The sequence below is a fragment of the Hippocampus bargibanti genome, linkage group LG06, assembly GCF_051943395.1.
Source record: "Hippocampus bargibanti isolate YZ-2025 linkage group LG06, ASM5194339v1, whole genome shotgun sequence".
Lineage (NCBI taxonomy): Eukaryota > Metazoa > Chordata > Actinopteri > Syngnathiformes > Syngnathidae > Hippocampus > Hippocampus bargibanti.
Window position 1 is genome coordinate 12081003 of NC_142739.1, and position 25936 is coordinate 12106938.

General features: G+C 42.2%; 2 protein-coding genes across 2 annotated transcripts in view; one reads left to right on the plus strand and one right to left on the minus strand.

Moving 5' to 3' along the window:
- Window positions 1-20925, minus strand: part of aplp1 (amyloid beta precursor like protein 1) — a 59238-nt gene extending 38313 nt beyond the window's left edge. Inside the window, exon 1 of the mRNA XM_088998296.1 lies at window positions 20691-20925. Coding sequence (XP_088854422.1) covers window positions 20691-20756 — 66 coding nt within the window. The 5' untranslated portion in view covers window positions 20757-20925. The remainder of the gene's footprint in view (window positions 1-20690) is intronic.
- Window positions 20926-23862: 2937 nt separating this feature from the next.
- st14 (ST14 transmembrane serine protease matriptase) overlaps window positions 23863-25936 on the plus strand; it is a 36749-nt gene continuing 34675 nt past the window's right edge. The window contains exon 1 of the mRNA XM_088998352.1: window positions 23863-24122. Coding sequence (XP_088854478.1) covers window positions 24102-24122 — 21 coding nt within the window. The 5' untranslated portion in view covers window positions 23863-24101. The remainder of the gene's footprint in view (window positions 24123-25936) is intronic.

A 25936-nucleotide genomic window follows, 5' to 3' on the forward strand; every position in this document is an offset into this window, starting at 1 on the left:
TGATATTTTAAACGCGACTCTTTTTTTTGCATCCATGTTGTTAGTCGACACAATGTACATCAGCGGGAATAGTCTGTAAACTGTGGAGGTCACTGAAAAAAACATTAATTTGGAAAAAACAAAGTTCATAGAGTTTACGGTGACATATATCGTCATATTTTGGACGACAGCTATTTTGAAGTGTATCTTAGCTCATTAACTGCCATTAACAAATTTATTCGGGCATTAAAAATATGACGCCGAGCGCCATTCCCGAATTTGTTTAGGTTTTGTCTTTTCTTGTTTGGGTGCCGATAAAGCCTCTGTCAACGGTTCCTCCCTTTCAGAAGGGGACAGCATTTCCCCTTTTTCCATGTTAGGGCTTTGTTCCAGCTTCAGCTGTTGTTAAGGCAATATGTATGTATTGCATTGTATTTTGGACAGCAGCCCTCATTTCAAGCTCATCTCACTCCAGACTCATATAATTTAGGAATTAACTATTTTTTTTCTGATGAAAGAAGAGAGTCTAATGTTTCTTACACTGCATTGAATATTTAGTAGTCCTAAAACTCAATATTCTGTGCGTCCTGGAATTCGAGTCTGGAATTCGAGTGACAATGACAAAAACTCTGGCACTGGAGTGGACAGATTTATGCCCGTATGGCAGTGAATAAGTTAATGTTCAATGGCATTATGAAAGTCACTTTTCCATTTTGCATGTAAAGGAAAATCATGGATGTTCAATTTTTTTTCACAGAGCAGCTCTCATCAGGACTGACAGATCCTTCCCCTGATGCTACTTTGAAAAATGGAGTGTAATAAGGGATGAATTCACAAAAGATTGTGTGAGATAAGAACATTTCCTGATGAATGCTTGCACCTCCGTTGAACGCTTGATGCCCATGGGGATTGAACCTTCACTTTTCAGAGCTGACCCTGCAATGACTCATGATGTAAAAAAAATAGCCTTATCTCCTGCTCACACAAACCACACATTTATGAGCTGCTACCTTATTCATTCAGATGCACGCCAAAATAATCTAAAGAACAAAACAACAAAACCCTGCTGTTTTCCCTCCAGTTTTATCCAGTGAGTAATATTCAAGTGATCCAAGTGATGGCTCCTGTTCCACCCACATTTCAATGTTTTTTTTTTTTTTTTTTTTTTTTTGTGAGTCGCATTCCGCCATGATGCCGCCATGATGCCGCCATGATGCCGCCGAGTGTGTTTTGAAGACAAAAACACACAACGCAGTAGGACATTTTTGCACAAATCACCTATCACCGCCTCCTGTCGAGAGCGGGGGAGGCAAAACCCTGCATAACAAGATCTCATAAAGCCACACACAAAACCAAGGAATGCATCTGAATTTCTTCAATCTCGTCAGACGGAAAAATGATTTTGTCTCATGGTGGTGTTGTCGGCAGATTTTATTGTGCGCTATTACATAACCAACACTGCTAAAGCTCCATCCCAGTTAAGCAAGACAACATGGGAGTGCCAACATGTTAATGCTGAGAGTCTGCAGATGTGATTTAAAGCCGAAGAGCTATCTCGGGGGGATTGAAAGAATCAAAGGCTTAGCGGAGATTTCACTGCTGCAGATCGTCTGAAGCCTACAATGTTCTCACAATAGCAATTTTTGCAGGCAGATCGAAATATAAACAATGACAATAAACAGCGATTGGATGTAACTGTCGTTCAGCCAGAAATGCAAAGAATATTGACCCCAAAAATGATCATTGTGCTTATGAAAGAATGATTTTTATTTTGTCTCGTGATAAGGCAACTCATACTTATAATAATAATAGTATGGTATCAATATGAATTTGAACCACATGTTTTAAATTGTTCATCCTCACTCGGGTCTCGGGAATGCTAGAAGTTTCTTGGCCACAAGGTTAGGTACACCCTAGAATGTTCGCCAGTCAATTGCAGATCAATATTGGCACGTTTCGATTTGCGATCAATGGGTGGCACTGTAGGGTTCCGCCTACAGCTGCACAGGTGTTGGTCTTATTAATCAGTGGCAGTTAAAAGGACTCCCGGTACCACCATTCAGTGTCGAGTTTTTGTTTGTTTCACCCGTCAGTTTTTTTTCATCATGTCATGTTTTACTCATGGTTTTGTTTGCTACTTTCGACCTTTCTGTTCTGATGACTTTGTTTGTGATTTTGTTCCTGCTGAATTTATTCAACACAATTTGTCAAATATACCATGCTCCTCTACCAGTCTGCATTTTTGGGGTCCACCACCACCTTGCAAATCGTGACAAATACAATGTATTGGGACTAATTTTGAAAAAGAATCTAAATGTGGTTGAAATTAGTTTCAATGTCATTTTTCCATAAATTTTATTTTTAAACAAACACAAGCAACAACCTGCATTACAATAAATAATATTAAATGTTAAATAAATACGGTTTTTGAATTTACAGGTTAGACTTACCTTAAAATAAAGGCAAATAACCCATAAATTCAGATTCAAATAATTCCATTTATGGACTTCAATTAGAGATGTTAATTTACTCAACACTTGTTTAAATCTGATTGGAATGCTTTGTGCTCCAAGTGGGGTATCACTTATTCTCCAAGTCCCAAATGCAGCATCACGTGACATCTAATCATATAGCCAAGATGTCATCATGAAACCGCTCCAAATCCCTCGGAAACCATTGTTTACATGCTATCAAGGGGACCACCATGATTCACTGTCATTTATGAATCTGCACTAGCCCCACCCTAATTTCATTCATTGATCGTTGCATCTCAGCGATAGCATCTCCAAGCGACAGCGTATCCATTGTGTGAGGTCCATGACGTAATTTCCAACTTCAAAGAGTGACACACGTTTTCAAAAATGGTTCACACTCACATTCACACCTTGGTACAATTTACAGTGTACAATTGCCCCAGAAAGACAGTTCATGCTTAGTAACGGTAATTTATGGATGTAGTATTATAATGATGATGATGATGATGATGATGATGATGATGATGATGATGATGATGATGATGATGATGATGATGATGATGATGATAGGTTGTAGTAGTACTACTTAACTCATTCACCACCATCCCCAAATTTATTCGCGAATTGAAAATGACGTACAGTGCCATTCCCGAATTTTCCTGATAAAGCGCTGGCCAGATCTCTAGTCTAAGGTATCTTATGCTGCATTGAATGTTTATGTAGTCCTAAAACTAAATATTCTGTGGCTCCTGCAATTGGAGGGAAAATGACAAAAACCTGGCACTGGAGTGGACACATTTTTGCACATGCCTGGCAGTGAATGAGTTAATGCTACTTTTTGCAGTGGTAAAAAGGTTTTATAAACAAAGTCAAGTTGAGAGTTGAGTTGAGTACAGGCAGCGACATTCATATGCACACTAGAAAGGCTGAAGGGATGATCATGTTTTGAGTGGATGCAAAGGATGTAATGCATCGGAGCATGTTCGCAGATTAAAAGGAATAAGGCATTTTATTTCTTTTGATGGCCTCCTGAACCAATTGCTGTTTCCATCCATCCATTTTCTGTACCGCTTATTCCTCATTAGGGTCGCGGGGTGTGCTGGAGCCTATCTCAGCTGTCTTCGGGCACGAGGCGGGGGACACCCTGAATTGGTTGCCAGACAATCGCAGCGCACGCAAATATGTACAACAGTCACTCTCATACCCACACCTAGACAATTTGGAGTGGTCATGCCATGCATGTTTTTGGAGTGTGGGAGGAAACCGCAGGACCCGGAGAAAACCCACGCGGGAGGCCGGACCGAGACGCGAACCAGCGACCTCTGCACTGTGAAGCCGGTGTGCTAACCACTCGACTACCAGGCCCACCAATTGCTGTTTACGGAAGTTAAATAAAAGGTTCCATAAGGATTTGAAGCCCACGCGCCGAAAGCCCAAACATGCATATGGTTAGCTATTAAACTGACAAGCCTTACTTTATTTTTATACATACATTATGTGCCGCATATACATGTGTCAGAGTATAATAACCTGCTGAGGGAGGGCGGCTGCAGCAAAGGGGGAGGAAGGGAGTTAAAACATTCATATATCTCTCTCGCGCAGCTTCCGTCTCATATTTATGCATGCTTTCAATTGCAATCTCATCATGCCACTCCCCCGGGAGTCTGTCTACTCGATGCATTTTATGGAAATGAAGCATTCACTTTAGAAATGTATACAGCGCCATTCTATGAAGGGACCATAAAGAGGTGAAGGCAGTGTGATGGGTGCCACCAGAGCTATAATGAGATTGCCCCAAACCAATGACCATGTTATCATTTCGAGGTAAATGCTTTTCATTAGATACCATTTGATACAAGAGTGCAGCACAAGAACCTTTTGTTCTTTTATTCACTGTGAAATGTTTGTTTTTATCATACAGTATGATTGCATGTTATCAGCCCGTATTTGGCGCACGTTTTTGACTTTCATGTTCCTGACCTAGCTGCCGACGGGTAAAAGAGGGTGGAGTTGAAGACAAACGTGATGCGGCGTGCACTCACGTTTCACATTAGCTCCCCGCTCACTTGCCCATGAACACCCAACTCATTTTTAGCCCACGACTTCATGTTCCCCCACTCAGCATCACTTGGCCACTGAGGTTGGTTTCCATGGTAACACCACCCCCAGGAGCAGGCTACCTTCCCTGTTACCGTAGCAACTGGTTCCCTACAGACTTTGCTGCATGTCACTCAGTCTCCCTCTTGCCTTTTCTCTCGTGCTTGTAAACAGTCTTTCTCTCTTCCTCTGTATTCTTTCATGGTGGAGCCCGCATATGTTTTTTGATTGGACCTCCTCGCCTCAGCACGTCAATGATCACCCCCTAATGGTTGGTTTTGCATTCCACCTCGCTGCCTGATGCTTGTTTACATGCCATTTAAATGACTCGTTCATTTCTAGGCCACATTGAAAGGATCAGAATCAGAAAGTCTTTAATAGTCCCACAGTGGGAACATTTGCAATGTGCACTACTCGTGGCTCAAATTAAAAAAATCAATAATATCACAACCGTGTCATCATTAGTTATTAGAATTTAGAAGATTTGGTGCAATAGACCCTCCAGAATTCTTGGAATAATGAGGCTCAACTAAAATGATTAATCCTGCTTGACCCAGACATCTATTGACTACATTTTAATGATTAGTATGCAATGCATTTCCAAATAAATCATACACTGCATTTAAAAGGAATGAGAGGACTTGGCCAAGAATGTAGCTGGCTTGCTTCTCACAACCTTTCACCTTTGAATCATTTTTAAATGTGCCCTCCAGCGCTGGCTTATGTGCATTCGCAAAAATATAAAAAAACAAATACAAATAAAAAAACACCCAGTCTAACACAGCTCCATATGGAATGAGACTTGGCTTGACTTGCACTGACCATGAAAATACAGACCGTTATGTGAGTGTGAATTGTTTTTCGCTTGTATACTGTTCATCCTATGATTAACTGCTGACCGCAGGGCATATACTCACCGTCCAAAGGCAGATGGCCTGTATAAATCTTAGTTTCCATGCTTGCCCAAAGGGGTGTTGTGGCCTGGCTCACTTGCAGTGCTTAAGAACCGCTGATGTACAGAAAAAAAGGTTAGAATTTTGACTTTGGACACAGGGTTCCATCTGTGCAAAGTATGTGAAAAACACGGAGGGTCAACTGCTCGAAGCTCTGTCTCACTGGCCACAGTGTCAATTACTGTGGGAACATTGAGACTCAAGAGAGAGGAAGGCATTTTTCCCCTTGTTGTCTGAAAACAATAGAATTTTCACCGAAAAGCACCACTAAAAAGGAATTGGTTTCAATGCCCATCCATCCATCTTCTGCCGCTTATCCGGGGTCGGGTGGAGGGGGCAGCAGCTTCAGTAGGGAAGCCCAGACTTCCCTCTCCCCAGCCACTTCTTCTAACTCGTCCTGGCGGATCCCGAGGCGTTCCCAGGCCAGCTGGGAGACATAGTCTCTCCAGCGCGTCCTGGGTCGTCCCCGGGGTCTCCTGCCAGTGGGGCATGCTCGGAACACTTCACCAGGGAGGCGTCAGATGCCCGAGCCACCTTATCTGGCTCCTCTCGATGTGGAGGAGAAACGAATCGATTTTGAGCCCCTCCCGGATGACCGAGCTTCTCACCTTATCTCTAAGGGAGAGCGCGGACACACTACGGAGAAAGCTTATTTCGGCCGTTTACATCCGGGATCTCGTTCTTTCGGACACAACCCATAGCTCGTGACCATAGATGAGGGTTGGGACGTAGATTGAGAGCTTTGTTTTTTGGCTCAGCTCCTTCTTCACCACGACAGATCGGTACAAAGTCCAAGATGGCCCTCGAGTAGGCAGCGGTCAGCAAGTGCTCTGACGAGCCTTGCTTTTTTTGTTGTTTTTGTGTTTTCTTTTGTCACTTTGTGTTGTTGTGCGCCGTGTGGAACGGATACGAATTGTTTTTCAGCATTTTTGGCCACGACATTCATCAAGGAGGAGACTGTGCTGAGCGGTTGCGCCTTTTCGGCAGCATGAATATGCCAATACTGTTTTTGAATGGGAGGAATGTCGGTGCCATTCGACTGTCATCGCTGGACACCAAAGGGGCCATTGTGGTTTTTGGCGCCTGTAATGGGCAGCATCTTCACAGCCCCGCTTTGTTCAGTGGAAGGTCGGTGCTGTTGGACAGTCTGCGGCTGGATGGATACATGGCTTGAGGAGCCCGTGATAAGAAGGAAGGAGCGTCAGCGCAGGGCGCCGATGCGTATATGGAACTGTCGCGGGATGGAATTGAAGCAGATTTATGGGGGACAGGAGATGTGAGACAATCTCTTTTCATCAATGGATGCTACAGCTGCGTGTTTGCTTTCAACATTTAGCTTGTAGTCGACGTGCACATTCCACCATGATGTCCCTGATCCACTGGTGAAGAGACGCTTTGATCCTCTCCTCTTTCATCTGGAACTGCTTTATGTAACAAAGAGGGTTCGGAAAGTGCTTAAGAATGAATGTCTCTCTGTGTCTTTGTGTTGTCATGTTATTTGTTATTTAGTTTTTTTTGTTCTTTTGACTTCAAGACAGCACCGCGAGAGTGGCTGCCTTTCCAGCAGCTCCTGTGTTTTGCTTTTCTACTTTCATTTCTTTCATAACTTTGCTGCTGTGAAATGTAAATTTCTCCACTGCGAGACTAATAAAGGCAAATCCAATCCAATCCAAAGTCCGCATCACAGCAGACGTAGCACTGATCCGCCTGTCGACCTCTCGCTCCCTTACACCCTCATTAGTGAACAAGACTCCCAGATACTTAAACTCCTCCACTTGAGGCAAAATCTCCTCCCCGACCCGATGAGGGTACTCCACCCTTTTCCGACTAAGAACCATTGTCTCAGATTTGGAGGTGCTGATTCTCATCCCAGCCGCTTTACATTTTGCTGCGAAACGCTCAAGAGAGAGTTATAGAGCTCCACTTGAAGGTCCCAACAGTACCACATCATCCGCAAAAAGCAGAGATGCTATACTGAGGCCACCAAAATGGAAACGGTCAACGCTTCGGCTGCGCCTAGAAATTCTGTCCACAAAGGTTATGAACAGAATCGGTTTCAATGTGCAGGAAAAAAATGTCCCACAAGCCATTTGTATCCCTTTTTTTCCCGAAATAGTGACTGAACTCATTAGCATATTAACAGATTGAGCTGATATGGGTAACCAGTGCATCCCATAGCATATTGAAATGCTGACAATCCCCATTTGGATGAGCACCAGAATTTGGGAATTGGGTCATGATGTGAATACATTGGCTAATGGCACAGCAACAAATCCATTTCCCAAGTAAAGTCATACTGCTCAGAGAAAATAAATTATTGTATTTTCCAGTGTATAAGGTGCACCGGACTATAAGGCGCACCCCCAATGAATGGTGTATTTTCAAACTTTTTCCACGTAAAAGGCACACCTCCAATGAATGAAAAACGTTTTCCAAATATAACACAGAAATATATAAATGTTTTCCAAATATAAGGCACACCACATTATAAGGCTCTACAGTAGAAGCTGGGGTCACGCACTACTTCTTCAACAGGGGGAAATGGAGTCGGTGGCTGCTGACAGTAGTTGCGAGAAATGTTGTGGCGCAATATTACTTCAGAATCAGAATCATCTTTATTGGCCAAGTATGTCGAACACACAATGAATTTGTAGACACACTGCACAAATATCATCAGTAAAAAAATGCAAAGAGACATTATACGGTTATATTTGTTTTGAGAGTTAATGGCTTGGGGGAAGAAGCTGTTTAAATGTCTACTGCAGGGGTCACCAAACTACAGCCTGCGGGCCGTTTCCGGCCCGTCAGCACATTTAGCCCGGCCCCCTGAACAATACCAGAGATGCTATCAGATTATTTTCCCTATTTGGCCCCCTGAAAAATAAAAAAATCCTTTTACAAGTCTGTATCTGTTCCTATTTTAATCAATGTAATCAATGTATGTTGTTTATAATCGTGATTGAACAATATAAACATGCCTGCTCACAATAGAACGCTAAAGGAGTCAGTCACAATGCGACGCGACACAAGAAAGTGACGTATGAGGGAGTGGAGGGGAGTCCGGTGGTACATTCAGTTGCGCTCAGTTTGGTGCTCTATTTGGTCCCAAACCCGTTTTTTCTTGTAAACATTCCTGTCAAAGAGAGAACGGAATAATGGCGAAAAGGTTCGGTAAGAGAAAAATTGGGGATATATGCCCAGTCTCAAATCTGTAGAGGGATGGTAGTGCATGGGACATGTGGGGTTGCATTGAGTCAAGTGAATAGTGTGTCTTCAGTAGAGTTTGCAAAGTGAAAACAGAATGCCGTGTCAACATGTTGTGTGGCCTTGTATCAGGGTAATTGCTTCATTTCACACCAGAAAAAATATGCATAAGTGTGTGCATGAAATTACAAGTTGTAGGGGACACGTGCACGTGCAATGCACCAGCCCTGCCCCGCTACCCCTACCCTCTGCCACACTCACGAACTCTGAGTACACACTACACGCTGTACTATCATCCTGAACTCTATTTTTTCTTTTTTTTCTTTCCTTTTGCACGACCTCACTTCAACCTTTTTGTTTTTTGCATTAATACACTACATCACTTTACAAACGACACTACCTCACTTTACATTTACAATTTACATGTATTGTCTGTTGTCAATTGTCTGTCTTTTTTTAGCCACATTATAAGTGCCTTGCACGCTGGGTCCGAGAGGACAGTAATTTTATCTGTGCAGTATGTTATGCATATTAGCATATTTGACAATAAAGGTGATTTTGACTTACGCACACACACACATGCACACACTTGCTGAACTCATTGTTTCGCTTCTCTTCATATAATAATAATAATAATAATAATAATAATAATAATAATAATAATAATAATAATAATAATAATAATAATAATAATGGTGTTGCATTACATTGCATTACATTGGTGTTTGCAGACTTTCTATGACTCTGTGGTGGCATCAGCCATCCACTATGGCATTGTCTGCTGGTCAGGCAGCATCACCACCCGGGACAGAAAAAGACTGGAGCGCTTTGTCAAGCGGGCCAGTTCTGTCGTGGGCTGCTCGCTGGACTCTCTAGAGGAGGTGGGCAACAGACGGACGCTAGCTAAACTAAAAGCTATGATGGACAGCCCCTCCCACCCCCTCCTGCCCATCCTGACAGCTCTGGGTAGCTCCTTTAGCCAGAGACTATTACACCCGCGCTGCAAGAAGGAGAGGTACCGCCGCTCGTTCCTCCCGACTGCTGTCAGGCTTCACAATTCCCAATGATCACATGTGAAAAAAAAAAAAAAAACTGGACACTTGTAAATATGGGTTGTTGCAATATATCTAAATGCATTTCTTGATTCTGCACTATGTACAGTCTTGTTTATAGAACGGTTTTTGCACATCTACATTTGCACAGTATACAGTTGACATTTTTATTTTGTTATGCTTAGAATATCTTGTTTTCTATCCTTTCACTCCCACCCCAACCTCATCCCTCTTCAATTGCTGCTGTGGACTGCAAATTTCCCCATTGCGGGACGAATAACGGTATTCTGATTCTGATTCTGATTCATTGAGTCAAATAATAATACATACACCCAAGGACACTTTACAAGAAAACAACAATACGCAGGAGTGTTTGACAAATTGTATTAAAATAAAGTCAGCGGTAACAAAATCTAAAACATCAAAATCATCTGAACAGAAAAAATACAAAGTATCAAAAGAAAACCAAGAGTAAAAGTCCGCCGAGGTGAAACAAACATGCACAGCATACAATGAATACACAATGCACAATGCATACAATTGCATACAAAGCACACAATGGTCGTGCCGGGAGTCCTTTTGACTGCCACTAATTGTAACGACCAGCACCTGCAAGGCTGCAGGCAGGGCTGACAGCGCTACCCGTTGGTCGCCAATCCGAACTTGGCAGGCTGCCACTGATTGGGACGATCAGCACCAGTGCAGGTGCAGGCGGGGCCGACAGCGCCACCCGTTGGTCGCCAACCAGATCATAACACATAGAACAATAAAACCATACAGAGTGCACATCAATATTTTGGCTATCAAAATCCCTTTTGTGGTGTAGTTTATGTTGTTTTATGTTGTCTCATTTAGATGTTTGAGATGGCAGAAAAGCAAAAAATAAAAATAAAATAGTGGTGTTATACTTGAAATTGGCTTGAAATGGATGCTTGTATACCCTCCACCGCCACCACCAAAAATCAGATGAGGTTTAGCTATCTTTTAATGCCAATTGCTAATGAATGGGGACAAATACTTTCTTGAAAGCTGAAAAAGTACCCTCTTTCTTTTTGCAGGATGCATGTTTATGTTGCAAGAGACCACAATAATCTATGGGCCTTGCATATCAGTCGAAAACGACTCGAATGAAGGGGTTTTCTCCAGTGTAAATAGCTGTGATTCAATAAGACAATGATCCTCAAGTAAAACAGTTTGAAGCCATTTTGGTTCTGAATGTAGTGTGGAGATGGTAGTCAGTTGTACTTCATTGTAGTACTGTAGTAGTATTGCAAAGGCTACCCCAAAATATTTTTAAAAAACTCTTTTTTTTTGCCACAGCATCTTTAACAGAACGCTGTTATATTGCAGTTTTTTCAAAATACAGTAACATAAAATATAAATAATAAATTAAATAGTAATTGCCTGCTTTTTTTACTTCGTGTTTATAATAATGATAATAATAATAATAATAATAATAATAATAATAATAATAATAATGTTTGCTTTCAACATTTAGCTTGTAGTTGACGTGCACGTTCCACCATGATGTCCCTGATCCACTGGTGGAAAGACGCTTTGATCCTCTCCTCTTTCATCTAGAACTGCTTCATGTAACAAAGAGGGTACAGAAAGTGCTTAAGAATGAATGACTCTCTGTGTCTTTGTGTTGTCATATTGTCTTTGTGCTGTCATATTTGTTATTTAGTTGTTTTTGTTCTTTTGACTTCAAGACGGCGCCGTCATGATCTGGTTGGCGACCAACGGGGGGCGCTGTCGGCCCCGCCTACACCTGCACAGGTGCTGGTCGTCCCGATCAGATTGGCGACCAGCGGGTAGCGACGTCAGCCCTGCCTGCAGCCTCGCAGGTGCTGGTCGTTTAATCATTGACACTTAAAAGGACACCCGGCACGACCATCCGGTGCCGGTTCATTGTTTGTTTGCTGCTTGGTTGCTGCATGCATTGTGTATGTGTTTGTTTAACCTTGGCGGACTTTTACTTTTGGTCTTCTTTTGCTACTTTGTATTTTTCCCATTCAGATGATTTTGATGTTTTACATTTTGTTCCTGCTGACTTTATTTTAATACAATTTGTCAAACAACCTCCTGCTCCCTCCTGCCTGCTTTTTGGGATCCGAACCCGCCATCACCACCTCGCAAACCGTGACACGCGGGAGTGGTTGCCTTTCCATCAGCTCATGTATTTTGTTTTTCTACTTTCATTCCTTTCATCACTTTGCTGCTGTGAAATGTAAATGTCTCCACTGTGAGACTAATAAAGGCAATTCCAATCCAATACATTTAATTTAATTGATTAAAGTACCGTATTTTCTGCACTAAAAAGGCGCACCTAAAAGCCTTACATTTTTTCAAAAGCTGACAATGAGTCTTATAATCCATTGCACCTTATATATGGAAACAGTTTTAAAATATGTCATTTGTTGAAGGTGAGCCTTGTAATCCAGTGCGCTTTATAGTCTGGAACATATGCATAAGCAGTTTCAGACCTGAAATAAACAAGCAAACAAATATACAGACACAACCCAAAAAAACAACTAACCTCTTCCATTGATGCAGAATTAACTAGTTAAATAATTCAGGCAAAATCAAAGAATGCATGAGAGAAGAGAAAAATATGTCACAGGCCACCTGTGGGGGAGGGGCAACGAGCACCCCTCGGTTGTGACGGATGAGGTAAAAGGGGAAGAGAGGTGAAATGAGATAAACCGGGGAGGGAGAAGACAGATGAGGGGATTTTCTGCTGTGTCTGGAGAAGAGCGCCAGGAGAATGGCTTAGCAGAGGACGTAACGAGCAGGAAGCACAAGGAGCGAGGGACCGGCTCAAAGAGTGTGTGACAAGCAGACGCTCGGTCCTATCCATGGCCTTCAATAATTGATGCAGCCTCTTCTGTCGCCCATCTTTATAAAGCAGTCGCTGTGGTGTACACACGACGATAAAGGGACGCTTGTCTTTTTTGAACAACTGGAGATAGAATAAGGAAGCACATTCCAACCCGCCAATTACACATTACCAAAACACTGCAGCACAGGATGGAACATTTTCCTTTTTTATGTTTCCCTCTCCTTATCTTTCATTTCATGGCCACCTATGAATACATACTCATAACAAAAATGGATCTCTTTGCTCCTTCAGCTGCTATATCTGAAATAGGGCTGGTCTCCATTAACATGCACTCCACCCTGCAACCCACATAACATTCTCCTTCACTTGCACTCTCTCTCGCGTCTCTCTCTCGCTCTCTCTTTCTGTCTGTCTCTCACTCCTCCTTCATCTCTCAAATCCTCCACAATGCCAAGGCAAAAGCTTTCTCTCTCCAGTCTGCCCTCGATCTATTTAACGGCGGCCCAACCCCACCCCCTTTTTGGTACATGGAGGACAAGTGTTATCACTGAACTGCAGATGTTTTCAAAGGGCCCTTCGTTAAAACATCCAGCTGGCTGCTGCGGGACCAAAAGTGCGCTTCGCCCTTGAAATGAACTGCTCTGCGGAAGCCTCAGGAAGCTCGGCAGGGTGGGAAGACCTTGTGCACTGCTGATAACTTTGCCCTGCAAGACTCCAGAGCTGGATGAGATTAGGATGGCTCGCCTTGTATCTCTCTCTCAAACAAACATTTCAAGCCAGACTGGAAAATATATGGGGGTCATTACAAAGACAATAATTCAGTTTTGATTGACACACTGTCAGAGAGGTATTGAGGCTATTTTCTAACCAAGTCATGACCAGATGCAGAACAATGGTTTTTTTTTTATGTTTACCACATACATGTCGTTTTTGTCGTCCAACCAGTCTGTTTACAGACTGTATCGAGCTGTTGTGATCATGTGACCATAATGAGCCATTCAAACTGTTGTTTGCTTGAGAACATTTACAAGGAAGATATGGAACTTGACTAAAATGTTCATTTGTGCCTGCTTTCGCTGAAATAGATTTAGGTTCTCCACAACCCTGGCCCGGGTAACTACTTCTTCTACTGGGGGAGGTTTTTGGGTGAGCAATATACTTGTGTTGCTGTGTGTCGTGTGGAACGGATACGGATTGGTTTTCAGCATTTTTTGCCACAACATTAATCAACGAGGAGACTGTGCTAAGCGGTTGCACCTTTTCGGCAGCACGAATATGCCAGCACCGTTTTTGATTGGGAGGAATTTTGGTGCCATTTGACTATTATCGCTGGACAACTCTGGGGCGATTGTGTTTTTTTTGCGTGTCTAATGGGCAGCATTTTCACAGGCTCGCTCTGTTCAGTGGAAAGGTCGGTGCTGTTGGAGAGTCTGCGGCTGGAATGAGGAGGCTTGAGGAGCCTGCGATGAGAAGAAAGGAACGTCAGCACAGAACCCGATGCATATGGGAAACTGTCGCGGCTTGGAATTGAAGTGGATTTAGGTGGGACAGGAAATGTGAGACCATCTTTTTAACAATGGATGCTACAGCTTCGTGTTTGCTTTCAAAGCATGGCTTGTGCATCCTCTTGTCTCACGCCAGCTACCTTTATGTCTTCTTTGACAACATCCATAAACCTCTTCTTTGGTCTTCTTCTCGGTCTCGGTCTCCTGCCTGGCAGCTCAATGCTCAGCATCCTTCTCCCGATATAGTCACTCTCTCTCCTCTGGACATGTCCAAACCATTTCAGTCTGGCCTCTCTGGCTTTCTCTCCAAAGCCTCGAATATGAGTTGTCCCTCTATATACTCATTCCTGATCCTATCCAACCTGGTCACTCCCAAAGAAAACCTCAACATCTTCACCTCTTTGACCTCCAGGTCTGCTTCCTGTATTTTCTTCAGTGGCACTGTCTCACACATCACACCTAACATTTTTCTCCGGCCATTCCAGCCTGCCTGGACACACTTCTTCACCTCTTTTCCACACTCTCCGCCTTCTTTATCTCTTCTCCCTGTAGCATCACTCTTGTACTTGGGTCCCTCTTATTCACACACATATATTCTGTCTTGCTGCGACTGATCAAAACTTGGCTTGTAGTAGACGTGCAAATTCCATGACGTCCCTGATCCACTGGTGAAAAAGATGCTTTGATCCTCTCCTCTTTCATCTAGAACTGCTTCATACAACAAAGAGGGTGCTTAACATTGAATTACATCTTTTGTGTTGTCACATTATTTTTTAGTCTGTTTTTTTGTTTTTGTTTTCACTTCAAGATGGTGCCGCAAGACTGGCTGCCTTTACAGCAGCTCCTGTATTTGTTTTTTTTTACTTTCCTTTTCTGTTTACTTTCCTTTTCCGTTTCTTTCCTTTCCTCTTCCTTTCATAACTTTGCTCATGTGAAATGTAAATTTCTCCACTGCGAGACTAATAAAGGCCAATCCAATTTAACAACAAACACAAATATTTTTATGAAAATAAAAAAAACAACCCAAGTACCATCACCCAAGAGGCTGTAGCCAGCCTGGACTGGATGCCAGCCTCTCTCAAGGCATTACAAGAAACAATACATGCTTGAAAAACAGCCCATGCAGGGAGATCTCAACAGGGCTGCTGTGCTTCAGATGCTGCGTCTTTAGTCTGACCCTCCAAGTTGAAGCCAAGCCTCTACATTTGTATGTGTGTGTCTCTCAAACTAAAGGGGAAGCAAAATACGACAGGAGGTAAGAGTCGTGATTGAAAAACATGGCGCTTTTGATGCCGACTGTCACTCGGGTATACAGTAGTACCAAGCACACAGGAATGCATTAGTGGAATCTGATTAAATCTTGGCTCCAAAATTAATTAAGTGACGAGATAGGGCCGTGTGTGTGCTTGTGTGTAAGACAGAGTAAGGGAAAAAAAATCTACTTGTACCCACCCCACCCCAACCCCAATCTTCTCATGTTTTTGCACTGAAACGCAGATGACGCGGCGATGGTTGAGTGTGTACGTACGTGTATTCCCGAGTAAAGCCTGGCATATTCTGCTCGTGCTGATGAGGATGGAGGTTGTGGGGGTTGCTCAGTGATTGCACAGCGACTGCACAACGTGACTCATTCCTTTTTATTTCATCTCATGCCAGTCTAAAATGTTCTTGCTATTGCTTTTCTCTTATCTTATGGTACATCACGTTCCGTTCCAGTTCTGGCTCCTCGGATGCTTCAATGTACAATCAACATCCATGCAAATCACCAAGGTATACCTGACAATCGCACCAACAGGAAGTTGAGCTGAGAACACTCTGGAGATGGTTCCAGCTCTGTTTGTTGAGGCAGGATATTCCACACAACACAACCATGCTATCAAATTTACTTCATGCACTGGAAGAAAACATGGGCCAAAAGCATTCCAACACAGCAACAACGACGAATCAGAATGAGAAAGCCTTTAGTCCCACAAGGCGGAAATTTGCATTTTACATTAAACCCCCACTGATCAATCAAGAAGTGTGTCCCATGAACAGATGTCCTTCTCCCATGTTATTATATATCTTGTCTTCGTTAAAGGACAATCGACGTCACTTTTTTGTTTCCTAACTGACATCAGAAAAACGTTTTATAGCATCTAAAATACCCAAAACACACAGTATGATATTTTTATTCAAATGCAAAACACCAATAAAAATTACTCAAAGTGTCCAAAATCTGCAAAAAATGGAGCTGCGAATTGGGCATTTTCAGAAAGTCCCGCCCCGAGTTCGTGACGTCACGCCACGACGTCTTGCATTGCTGGAGAATCAAAACAATGGCTTCAGATTCGGAGAATATTCTTTCTTGTTACACATCCAGTTATGAATATCATTCAAATATTTCTGAAGAAGAAAGCATACATGTTTGCAATCAATTAAATAATTTATTCCGTGTCATTTTGAGGCATCAGGGCCACCCCTGATGCCTCAAAATGACACAGAATAAATTATTCTCATCTCATCTCATCTCATTTTCCGTACCGCTTATTCGTCATTAGGGTCGCGGGGGTTGCTGTAGTCTATCTCAGTTGTCTTCGGGCACGAGACGGGGGACACCCTGAATTGGTTGCCAGCCAATCGCAGGGCACACAAAGATATACAACAGTCACTGTCACACTCACACCTAGGGACAATTTGGAGTGGTCAATCTGCCTGCCATGCATGTTTTTGGAGTGTGGGAGGAAACCGGAGGACCCGGAGAAAACCCACGCGGGTCCGGGGAGAACATGCAAACTCCACACAGGGAGACCTCTGCATTGTGAAGCCGGTGTGCTAACCACTCGACTACCGGGCCGCCCCCGGAATAAATTATTATATATTGTAAATAAATTATTATATATTGTATATTATATATTATTTTATATTATTATATATTAATGTCGCACCCAAGGGAGGCAGAAAATGGCGACAAAGCCGTGTAGGGAATTAGTCAGCCCGTTTCCACAGGCTGATAACTTCCTTCCATGGAGCTTGGTTGCCCTCTTCTGGTGGCTTTTTGGTGCCACACGAGGTTTTCAGACCAAACAAGTACAACAAAATACATTGGCGTGATGGGAGGACTGCTACAATGTGTCTTTTTTTCGGTCAGGGGCGTTCGGTCAGGGGCGTTCCTTCAGTGACGTCACGTACGGACTCGTCACCAACTCAAAAACAAGACTTCCTGAATATTCAGTGCGAGTCTTAAAACGTAAAATATAGCTATATGCGGTTGAATCTTTGTAAAATACGCTCAGTAGAAGTCATTTAAAGCCATTTTACAAATTATGGACACAACTTGTTATGTTGTTGTCCTTTAAGGTTTTCAAGTGATCTTGCAGAGGGAGGGACTGAGGGAGGGAGTGATGGGGGAGGGAGTGAGGGAGGGATGAGTGGATGGATGGATGGATGGATGGATGGATGGATATTCACCCATTCTCATAAACCAACAATGATATGGTGCTAAAAGTGTACAAATGGAAAACAATCTGCCCCATTGAATAGATATGTTTAATCTTGTGGCGTGATGATAATGACATCATATTGCCCGGATCGTTTCATTCCAAAAAACAATTACTGTATTTTCCGGTGTATAAGGCGCACTCCCAATGAATTATGTATTTTCAAACTTTTTTCACATAAAGGCGTACTGCACTATAAGGTGCACCTTCAATGAATGATTTTTTTTCTCCAAATATAAGGCACACCACATTATAAGGCGCTACAGTAGAGGTTACACACGACTTCTTCCATGGGGGGGTGTAGTCGGTTCTCGCTGACTGCAGTTGCGAGACACATTGTGGCTCAATATTACTTCACATATAAGGCGCACCTGCATAAAAGGCGCAGGGTCATTTGAAGAAAATGCACCAGAGAATATGGTACAAAAAGTTTATATACAGATCAGATCAGAATCAGAATCATCTTGCCAGGTGATATCCAAGATGAACTGTACTTGGGCAGTGATTCTTTCACGTACAAATAGTGTGAACTCCAGTACTCTTAGTAGAAATGGTATTAGTACCACATTTTGAGAATCACTGTTCGAGAAGGTAGATCCATTTTCATGTACATCCACATCATAGCAAAAGAAGACAAAACAAGAGTATATCAATCGTATTCATGGATACACTTCAATGACTCTGCGTGAAGGCTGTCATATTGACATTGACAGCTCCTTCCCTTCTCCATCAATGTTGAACTTGATGCTTCTTTCACAAGTTCACAAACAACCCGTGAAGGTGATCATGTTTGTCATCTTCTCAGGGATGACCTTGCATGTCAAGAAGAGCGCCGCTCACTGTGTGAGAGGCTGCCATGACAGCTAATTAGAGACATAACTGATCATTATTTATATGACCGCCGGGCCAAGGAGCGTCTGCAACAAAACAATGATGAACTTCGTCCAGAGACTGTACCAGTAGACGTTGCAAGTTATTTTTCAGGTCTAAGTGCAGTATTACATTGAAATGCCATGCTACAAAAAGGGAGATTGTCGCAAATTTTCCCCATTCACGCATTTCATCCCCACACTGAGTAAATCAAGACAAACTGACACTTCTATAATGACTAATACGCAGTAATCCAGCTAGCAAACCCTCTCGTGGTGTAATCTTCAGCATATAAACCTTCATGGGTAAATCTGTGTATTTGCGCTCCTCCTCATCTTCCTCAGCATCACGGTAATCCCCCTAAGGCTCTTAGACACGCGAAATTATTTAATAATGAAATGAGGCACGTCACCCCACTGTAACAGGCTCACTTAAACATGAAAAAAAACATCCTCTCCGGAAGGGGGCGGCTGGCTTCATTCATTCACAATTATTTACAAACTATAAATACAGTGTATATCTTTTTAATTCATTCATTGCCAGACATGCAAAAATGTGTCCACTCCAGTGCCAGGGTTTTTGTCATTGTTACTTGAATTCCAGGACCCACAGAATATTTAGTTTTAGGACGTAAACATTCAATAAAGTGTCAGAAACCTTGGACTCTCTTCTTACATCAGAAAAAAAAAGAGTTAATTCCTAGGTTATATGGGTTTGGAGTTATATGAGCTTGAAATGGGGGTGGTTGTCCAAAATATAATGCAATACATACATATTGCTTTATTTAGCGCTTTAACAACAGCTAAAGTCGTAAGTAAGCGCTAGCATGGAAAAAAGGGAAATGCTGCCCCCTTGTTGAAAGGTAAAAACATTGCCAGAGGCCATGGCGAGCGCTTTTTCGGCGCCCAAGCATGAAAAAAACAAAACCCGAACAAATTCAGGAATGGCGCTTGACGTCATATTTTCAATTCCTGAATAAATTCATGAATGGCAGTGAATGAGTTAAGAAATGCTTTCAATTTTCAAATTTTGGGGCGTGTCAAAAATGCTCACCATCTCTGCAACTTTGGTCAGAATAACAGGTGTCAAAAATGGATGTGCGGTTGAAATTATATCCACTCTTAATGAAGTTGTGCAGAACTTCACTAGATTTTTTTTAATCAATCAGTGTGATCAATGTGTGGATTCTCCTCTCAAATGAAAAAACTGAAGGAACTAGATTACAAATGAAATCTAAAACAAGGGCTGTGTGAAAAAGATAAATGCTCAATTTTGATTGACCTTAAATAAATACTGAATAACCGTGAATAAATGCTGATCTACATAATCTGAATAAATAGTTTTGTATTTATTTAAGACCGTGTTTGTCATTGTGGTTACTAGTTAGTCATGCAGAAATGCTTTTTTTCTTCAAATATTCTCGTTTTTTATCACACCGTTAATTTGTGGATTCTCACCAAAATGTAATTGGAAGAATACTAGCATAATATTCATAGTGACACCCAAAACGAACATGCACCAAAAAAAAACATTGGTAATAAAGGCACAATGCATACAGCTGTACATGCAGAAGACAGAGGAGAGAGGTCGAGTTAGCCCATTGATCGACAGTTCTCCATTTAATCTATCTCCTCTACGAATAGTGATGAAGATGGATTCCTATTTTAGCCCTAGACAGTATAATGTGTATTCATAGAATTGATTTTAATGCTATGCAGGGGAACCTAGTCGTATCTTACATACCACGGCCTTTAAATGTCTTTTCAGTGTCAAACTGGTGATTGAATATGCATGACCATTTCCAGGGCCAAGATGTAGCCATCCTCTCCAAATGAAAAGCGTGTGTATTCCTTATGACAGGAGCAGATGGCAGGACAAGGAGAAGCTGTTTGATCTGCACCCTCCCACCATCTCTCGTATCAGATGCAGTCCCCCCTTTTTACGTACTTGACGCAGCCAGCCAAATACTGACACCTCTCCATACTGTTCAAATATCATCTACGATGTCGTCATATCGACACTTTGGATTTTGCACGGTCACAGTTGTGGGTGGATGTGTTGTGTCATCAGTCTTGTAGCTGCAGGATGCATTTAGTAATTAAATCTCGGTACGAGTGTTAGCAATAAAACTGGATTGCGTTCAGCAGGAGGAAAATAATTTTAACACTGCAGTCATGAGGGTAGATAAAAAGAAGAAATTGGATCGAAAAAGATATTTTTGCGTCGTAGTCTTACCTTGACGTTTCCACGCGCGTACAAGGACAGCACGGCCAACAAAAATGCGTTTGCGGAATGTCCCATTTTGTTGTCCTCCCTTTGTGAATGTTTTTTGACCGACCGAGTAGCTACAGTAAAACGAGTGAGTCCAACATAAGCTCAGCCGAAGTGATGCTCCTGAGATAGTTCCTGCGTCTCTACGTCCAGTTTACTGCCTCTCCAGTCGCAGAGTGGTTGGGATGTGGATCATCCAAGACTCACAAAACCAAGCCCTCTTTCTGCGGCTCTTTATCACTAGGCTGAGATTCGGGTCGACATTCTATTTGGTGAAGGGCGGCATCTAGTGGTTATTGCTAAATATTACAGCAGAGAACACGCTTTGAAATGTTTTACTGTAGTTGACCATCGGTCCACGCCGTTGATATTTAAGTCAAACAAGCTACAAGCATTTAGGGCCATCATGAGGCATTCATTCATTCATTCATTCATTCATTCATTCATTCATTCATTCATTCATTCATTCTCTCACCTGTTTATCCTCGCTAGGTTCGTGGGGGGGGGGGGGGGTGCAGGGCCATATCCCAGCTGTCTTCTGGCAGTAGGCAGGGGACACCCTGAACCAATTGCCAGCAAATCACTAGCATACATGTTAAATTTCAGAAATCCTAAACCCTGAGATTTTTGGTACACGCGAGCTACTCTGAGGTGCGTGTTAATATAATGTGAATGTTACAAAAGTTTAAATTAGAAGTAAATAATACACAAAAATGCTTTTATTGATTATTTATACATTGAATAAGTATAAAATGTATTTTGTTTTTTACATTTTCTTTTGTTTCACCTTACAAATGAACTGTCTTTATTGTGTCAATAGTTGCTTTGTTAAAGGACAACCGACACCTCCAGACAAGTTGCGTCCACAATTTGTAAAATCACTTCAAATGACTTCTACGTAGCACATTTTACAAAGATTCGCCTATAGCTATCTTTTACATTTTAAGACTCGAGCTGAATATTCATGAAGTCTTGTTTTCGAGTTGATGACGATGCCCGAAGTGATGTCACTGTTATGTTTTGCGAGGTCGTGATGGCGGGTGAGGATCCAAAAAAGCAGGCAGGAGGGAGCAAGAGGTTGTTTGACAAATTGTATTAAAATAAAGGTCAGCAGGAACAAAATGTAAAACATCAAAATGATCTGAACAGAAAAAACTATCAAAAGAAAACCAAGTGTAAAAGTCCACCAAGGTTAAACAAACACATGCACAGCATACAATGGATGCAATTGCAGACAAAGCATGCAACAAATAATGAACCGACACCGGATGGTCGTGCCGGGAGTGCTTTTAAGTGTCACTGATTAAAACGACCAGCACCTGCGAGGCTGCAGGCAGGGCTGACGTCGCTACCCGTTGGTCGCCAATCCCAACGTGGCAGTCTGCCACTGATCGGGACGACCAGCACCTGTGCAGGTGCAGGCGGGGCCGACAGCGCCACCCGTTGGTCGCCAACCAGATCATGACAGTCACATTCAGAACGCCCATGACCGAGAAAGCGACAAACAATGCATTTTGGGTACTTTTTATCGTCTGAAAACAATGTGTTGATCGTGAAATTAGAAGGAAAACTACATAAATAACGCGATGGTGAATCGTTGTGTGTCGCAGCCAATTGCGGTTACACGCAGAAAGAAGGTGTGAATTAACACACATTCCAAGTGGACAAATCAGCCCATTTCCAACGGAGCAAGCAGTCGTGCACCAGCGGAGGCGAACGAGGAAGCTAACCACAGTTAGCGATTCGGCGTTTGGATAGCGGAAGTTTGATGCATTTAGTCACACTGCATGCCAACTGTGAGCTCACCTGGTGAAAGAGAGCGTCGCCATATTAGTAGAGCAAACCGATCGGACAAACATCCACTTTCCACCGTGTCATTTTTTACTCTGTAGCGCTATTGCAGCTTTCTCTCTCCTCTCAACAGCTGATATTTGTGTGCTTGTTCGAAGTGTGGGTGTCTCCCTTGTGTGTGTGCGTAAAACCCACCCCTCTATCTTTTACCACGGATTTTAACCAATCACAGGCGGCTTTACGGCTCTGATAATCGGCTTCATATACTGGACGAAACATAGCTCGTAGGCCATCATGTGCATTTTCTGGGTGCTACATCGGAGTCCAGTCTCCTTCACTGGTTTCATCGCTTGCAGACGGCTCAAATTTATACAGAAGGACTTCTTTAATCGATTGCAAACATTTATGCTTTCCTCTTCAGAACTATGTGAATCATATTCATAACTGGATGAGTAATAAGAAAGCATCTTCTCCGAATCTGAACTCTCTGAAGCCATTGTTTTGATTCTGGAGCACGCCTTTTGTGACCCAAAGTGACGTCACAAACAACAGGGCGGGACTTTCTGAATCTCCCCAGTTTCAAGCTCATTTGTGGCAGTTTTGGGACACTAAGTCATTTTTATTGGTGTTTTGCATTAGACTAAAAATATCAGTGTGCGTGTTTTGGGTATTTTAGATGCTATAAAACATTTTTCTGATGTCAGTTAGGAAACAAAAAAATGGTATCGGTTGTCTTTTAAGTGAGTATTGTGGTCAAAATTGGGAGTCTCGCGACTAAATCGTGAGACTTAACACATATGCAAAGGGCACATAAAAACAAACAACCATTTGAACACACAGCACCACCCAGGATCAATTTGGATTCCTCAATCAGCATGCCATGCATGTTTTTAGAATGTGGGAGAAACCCAGAGGACCCAGAGCAACCCCCACAGGTCTGGGAAGAACATGCAAACTCCACACTGAAGGCTGGATAGCTGGAATTGAACTTACGACCCCTGCACTATGAAGTCACATGCTTACCACTCGACTACTGGGTCTACCAGCAAGAAAACAATAAAATGACACATTTTCTACCACTGCAAGATGCATTTTCCCTCCTGGGGCCCTCCATTCTCCCTCTGTTCACCCCCACCCCTTTTTTTCTGAACAAGCTACGCGGGCCGTGTCAAATTTTCATAATTCGCGTCAGACCTCTTAAAAATAGATGGACTTATCTGAACTCTTTGACAGGTAGATGTGACACATTCAACATGGTGGACATACTGGCGTATAATCGTTACCAAATTGGTTAACATCTACGTACATATTTCTACGGAAGTGGCGGCAGGTATTTGTGGCCGTGTCATGAGAAATAGGTGTGTCAGGAAAGCACTTTTCCCAGGTTTCTAAACAGTCTCGCCAACGGAAGTTGCTGTCGAGTTTCATTTAACTGGGACATAACTTCATTTGTTTACTACTTTTCACGATCACACACACACAGGCGCACGTTGATTTTGTAATTTGTAAGTTGTTTTATAACCAAAGAAGGTTCCCAAGAATCAAGGGGACTTTTTTTCCTGTTGGTGTGGAGCGTCTTCGAGGATGTATGCCGCGAGATACGACGTGAGTCACTACTGTATACAGAAACGTATTTTTATGTTTTTTTTATCTTGAAGTATTCACGCATCCCATATCGCAAAATTAAACCGGTCACGCCACAAAAATGAAACGTCCTGCAATTCCATCAATGAGTTGATATTCCCGCTTGTGTTGTATTTAATGGACTTGGCCTGGTCAAGGATTGGCGTATCACAAACGTAAACCATTTTATAGTAAAACCTTTTACCGAAATGAATGATACAGAAAAGCTCAATTATTGAAAAGTATTTATATCAAAACAAGATTCGCTTACTTATCACACACCTATTCAATCTTTCACAATGATCCCTAAACTAAACCCCCATCCCGCTCTTTTTTTTAAAGTGTTCACCAACTAAGTCATTTTATGTCACCACCACATTTGGATTAGAGCACGTCTTTTTGCAAGGTGCTAACCAAAATTATTCTATTTTAGGTGCATTAAATGTACCTTGTTTTAACAAGATTTCCCAGGACTGTTGCCGTTTTAAAATATTTTATTTCAATTCAGGCATTTGTTGTTACTTGATCAAGAGAATTTGATGGAAACTTTTAAAAGATGTGCCTGTCAAATACTTGAGAAACATACACAGCCTAGATCGTGGAAGGATATGACATGTATTTACTTTTGTTTAGTATGTCCAGCAGATGATTAATACATACTCAACCGCCAGCGATGACAATGGGGCAAAGGTGAAGTTTTCTCTCCAAAGGCTTATTAATGGTTAGAAAGTGCTGCTTACATTCACCATGCATCAAGGAAGTGCCTGTAGTTGAGCATAACTCCTTCCATCTTTAAAGGACAACCGACGTCCCCGGACAAGTTGTGTCCATAATTTTTAAAATCACTTCAAATGACTTCTACTGAGCGTATTTTAATAAGATTCCACCGCATATAGCTATATTTTATGTTTTAAGACTTGTGCTGAATATTCAGGAAGTCTTGTTTTTGAGTTGGTGACGAGTCCGTATGTGACGTCACGAAAGGACCACCCACTGACGGTGAAAAGGACACATTGTCGCATTGTCCTTCCATCACGTCAATGTATTTTGCTGTACTGTTTTTTGAAAACCTTGTGTTACACCCAAAAGCCGCCAGAGGGGGTCCAAGCGCCATTTAAGAATTTGTCAGCCTGTGGAAACGGAGGTGGCCACAGGATGTCACCATGTTGTGCCTCTTTTTTTGTGAGAGATTGTCCCCCAATGTTGCCTCAAAATGGCCCAAATAAATTCTTTAATCGATTGCAAACATGTATGCTTTGCTCATCAGGACTATTTGAATCATATTCATAACTGTATGTGTAACAAAAAAACATATTCTCCGAATCTGAAGCCATTGTTTTGATTCACAAGCAATGCAAGAAGTTTTGGCGTGACGTCACGAACAGGGGGCGGGACTTTCTGAAAATGCCCAATTCGCAGCTCAATTTTTTGCAGATTTTGGACACTTTAAGTCATTTTTATTGGTGTTTTGCCATCGGAGACCACACTCGGCATAAGATTGCAAGAGAAGCATGAAGGAACAAGCAACTTGAGAAAGTTTGCAAGACAGGTGTTTTGCATTTGACTAAAAATATCATACTGCATACTGTTTTCGGTATTTTAGATGCTATAAAACGTTTTTCTGGTGTCAGTTAAAAAACAAAAAAGTGACGTTGTTTCCTTTAAGGCAGGGGTGTCAAAGTCATTTTTTGCCGCGGGCCACATTGTATTTATGGTTTCCTCTCGAGGGCCGTTATGAATTTGGGGAACCCATTAGAATGTTTGAATCCCTTCAAATATTACATATAGAGCACACA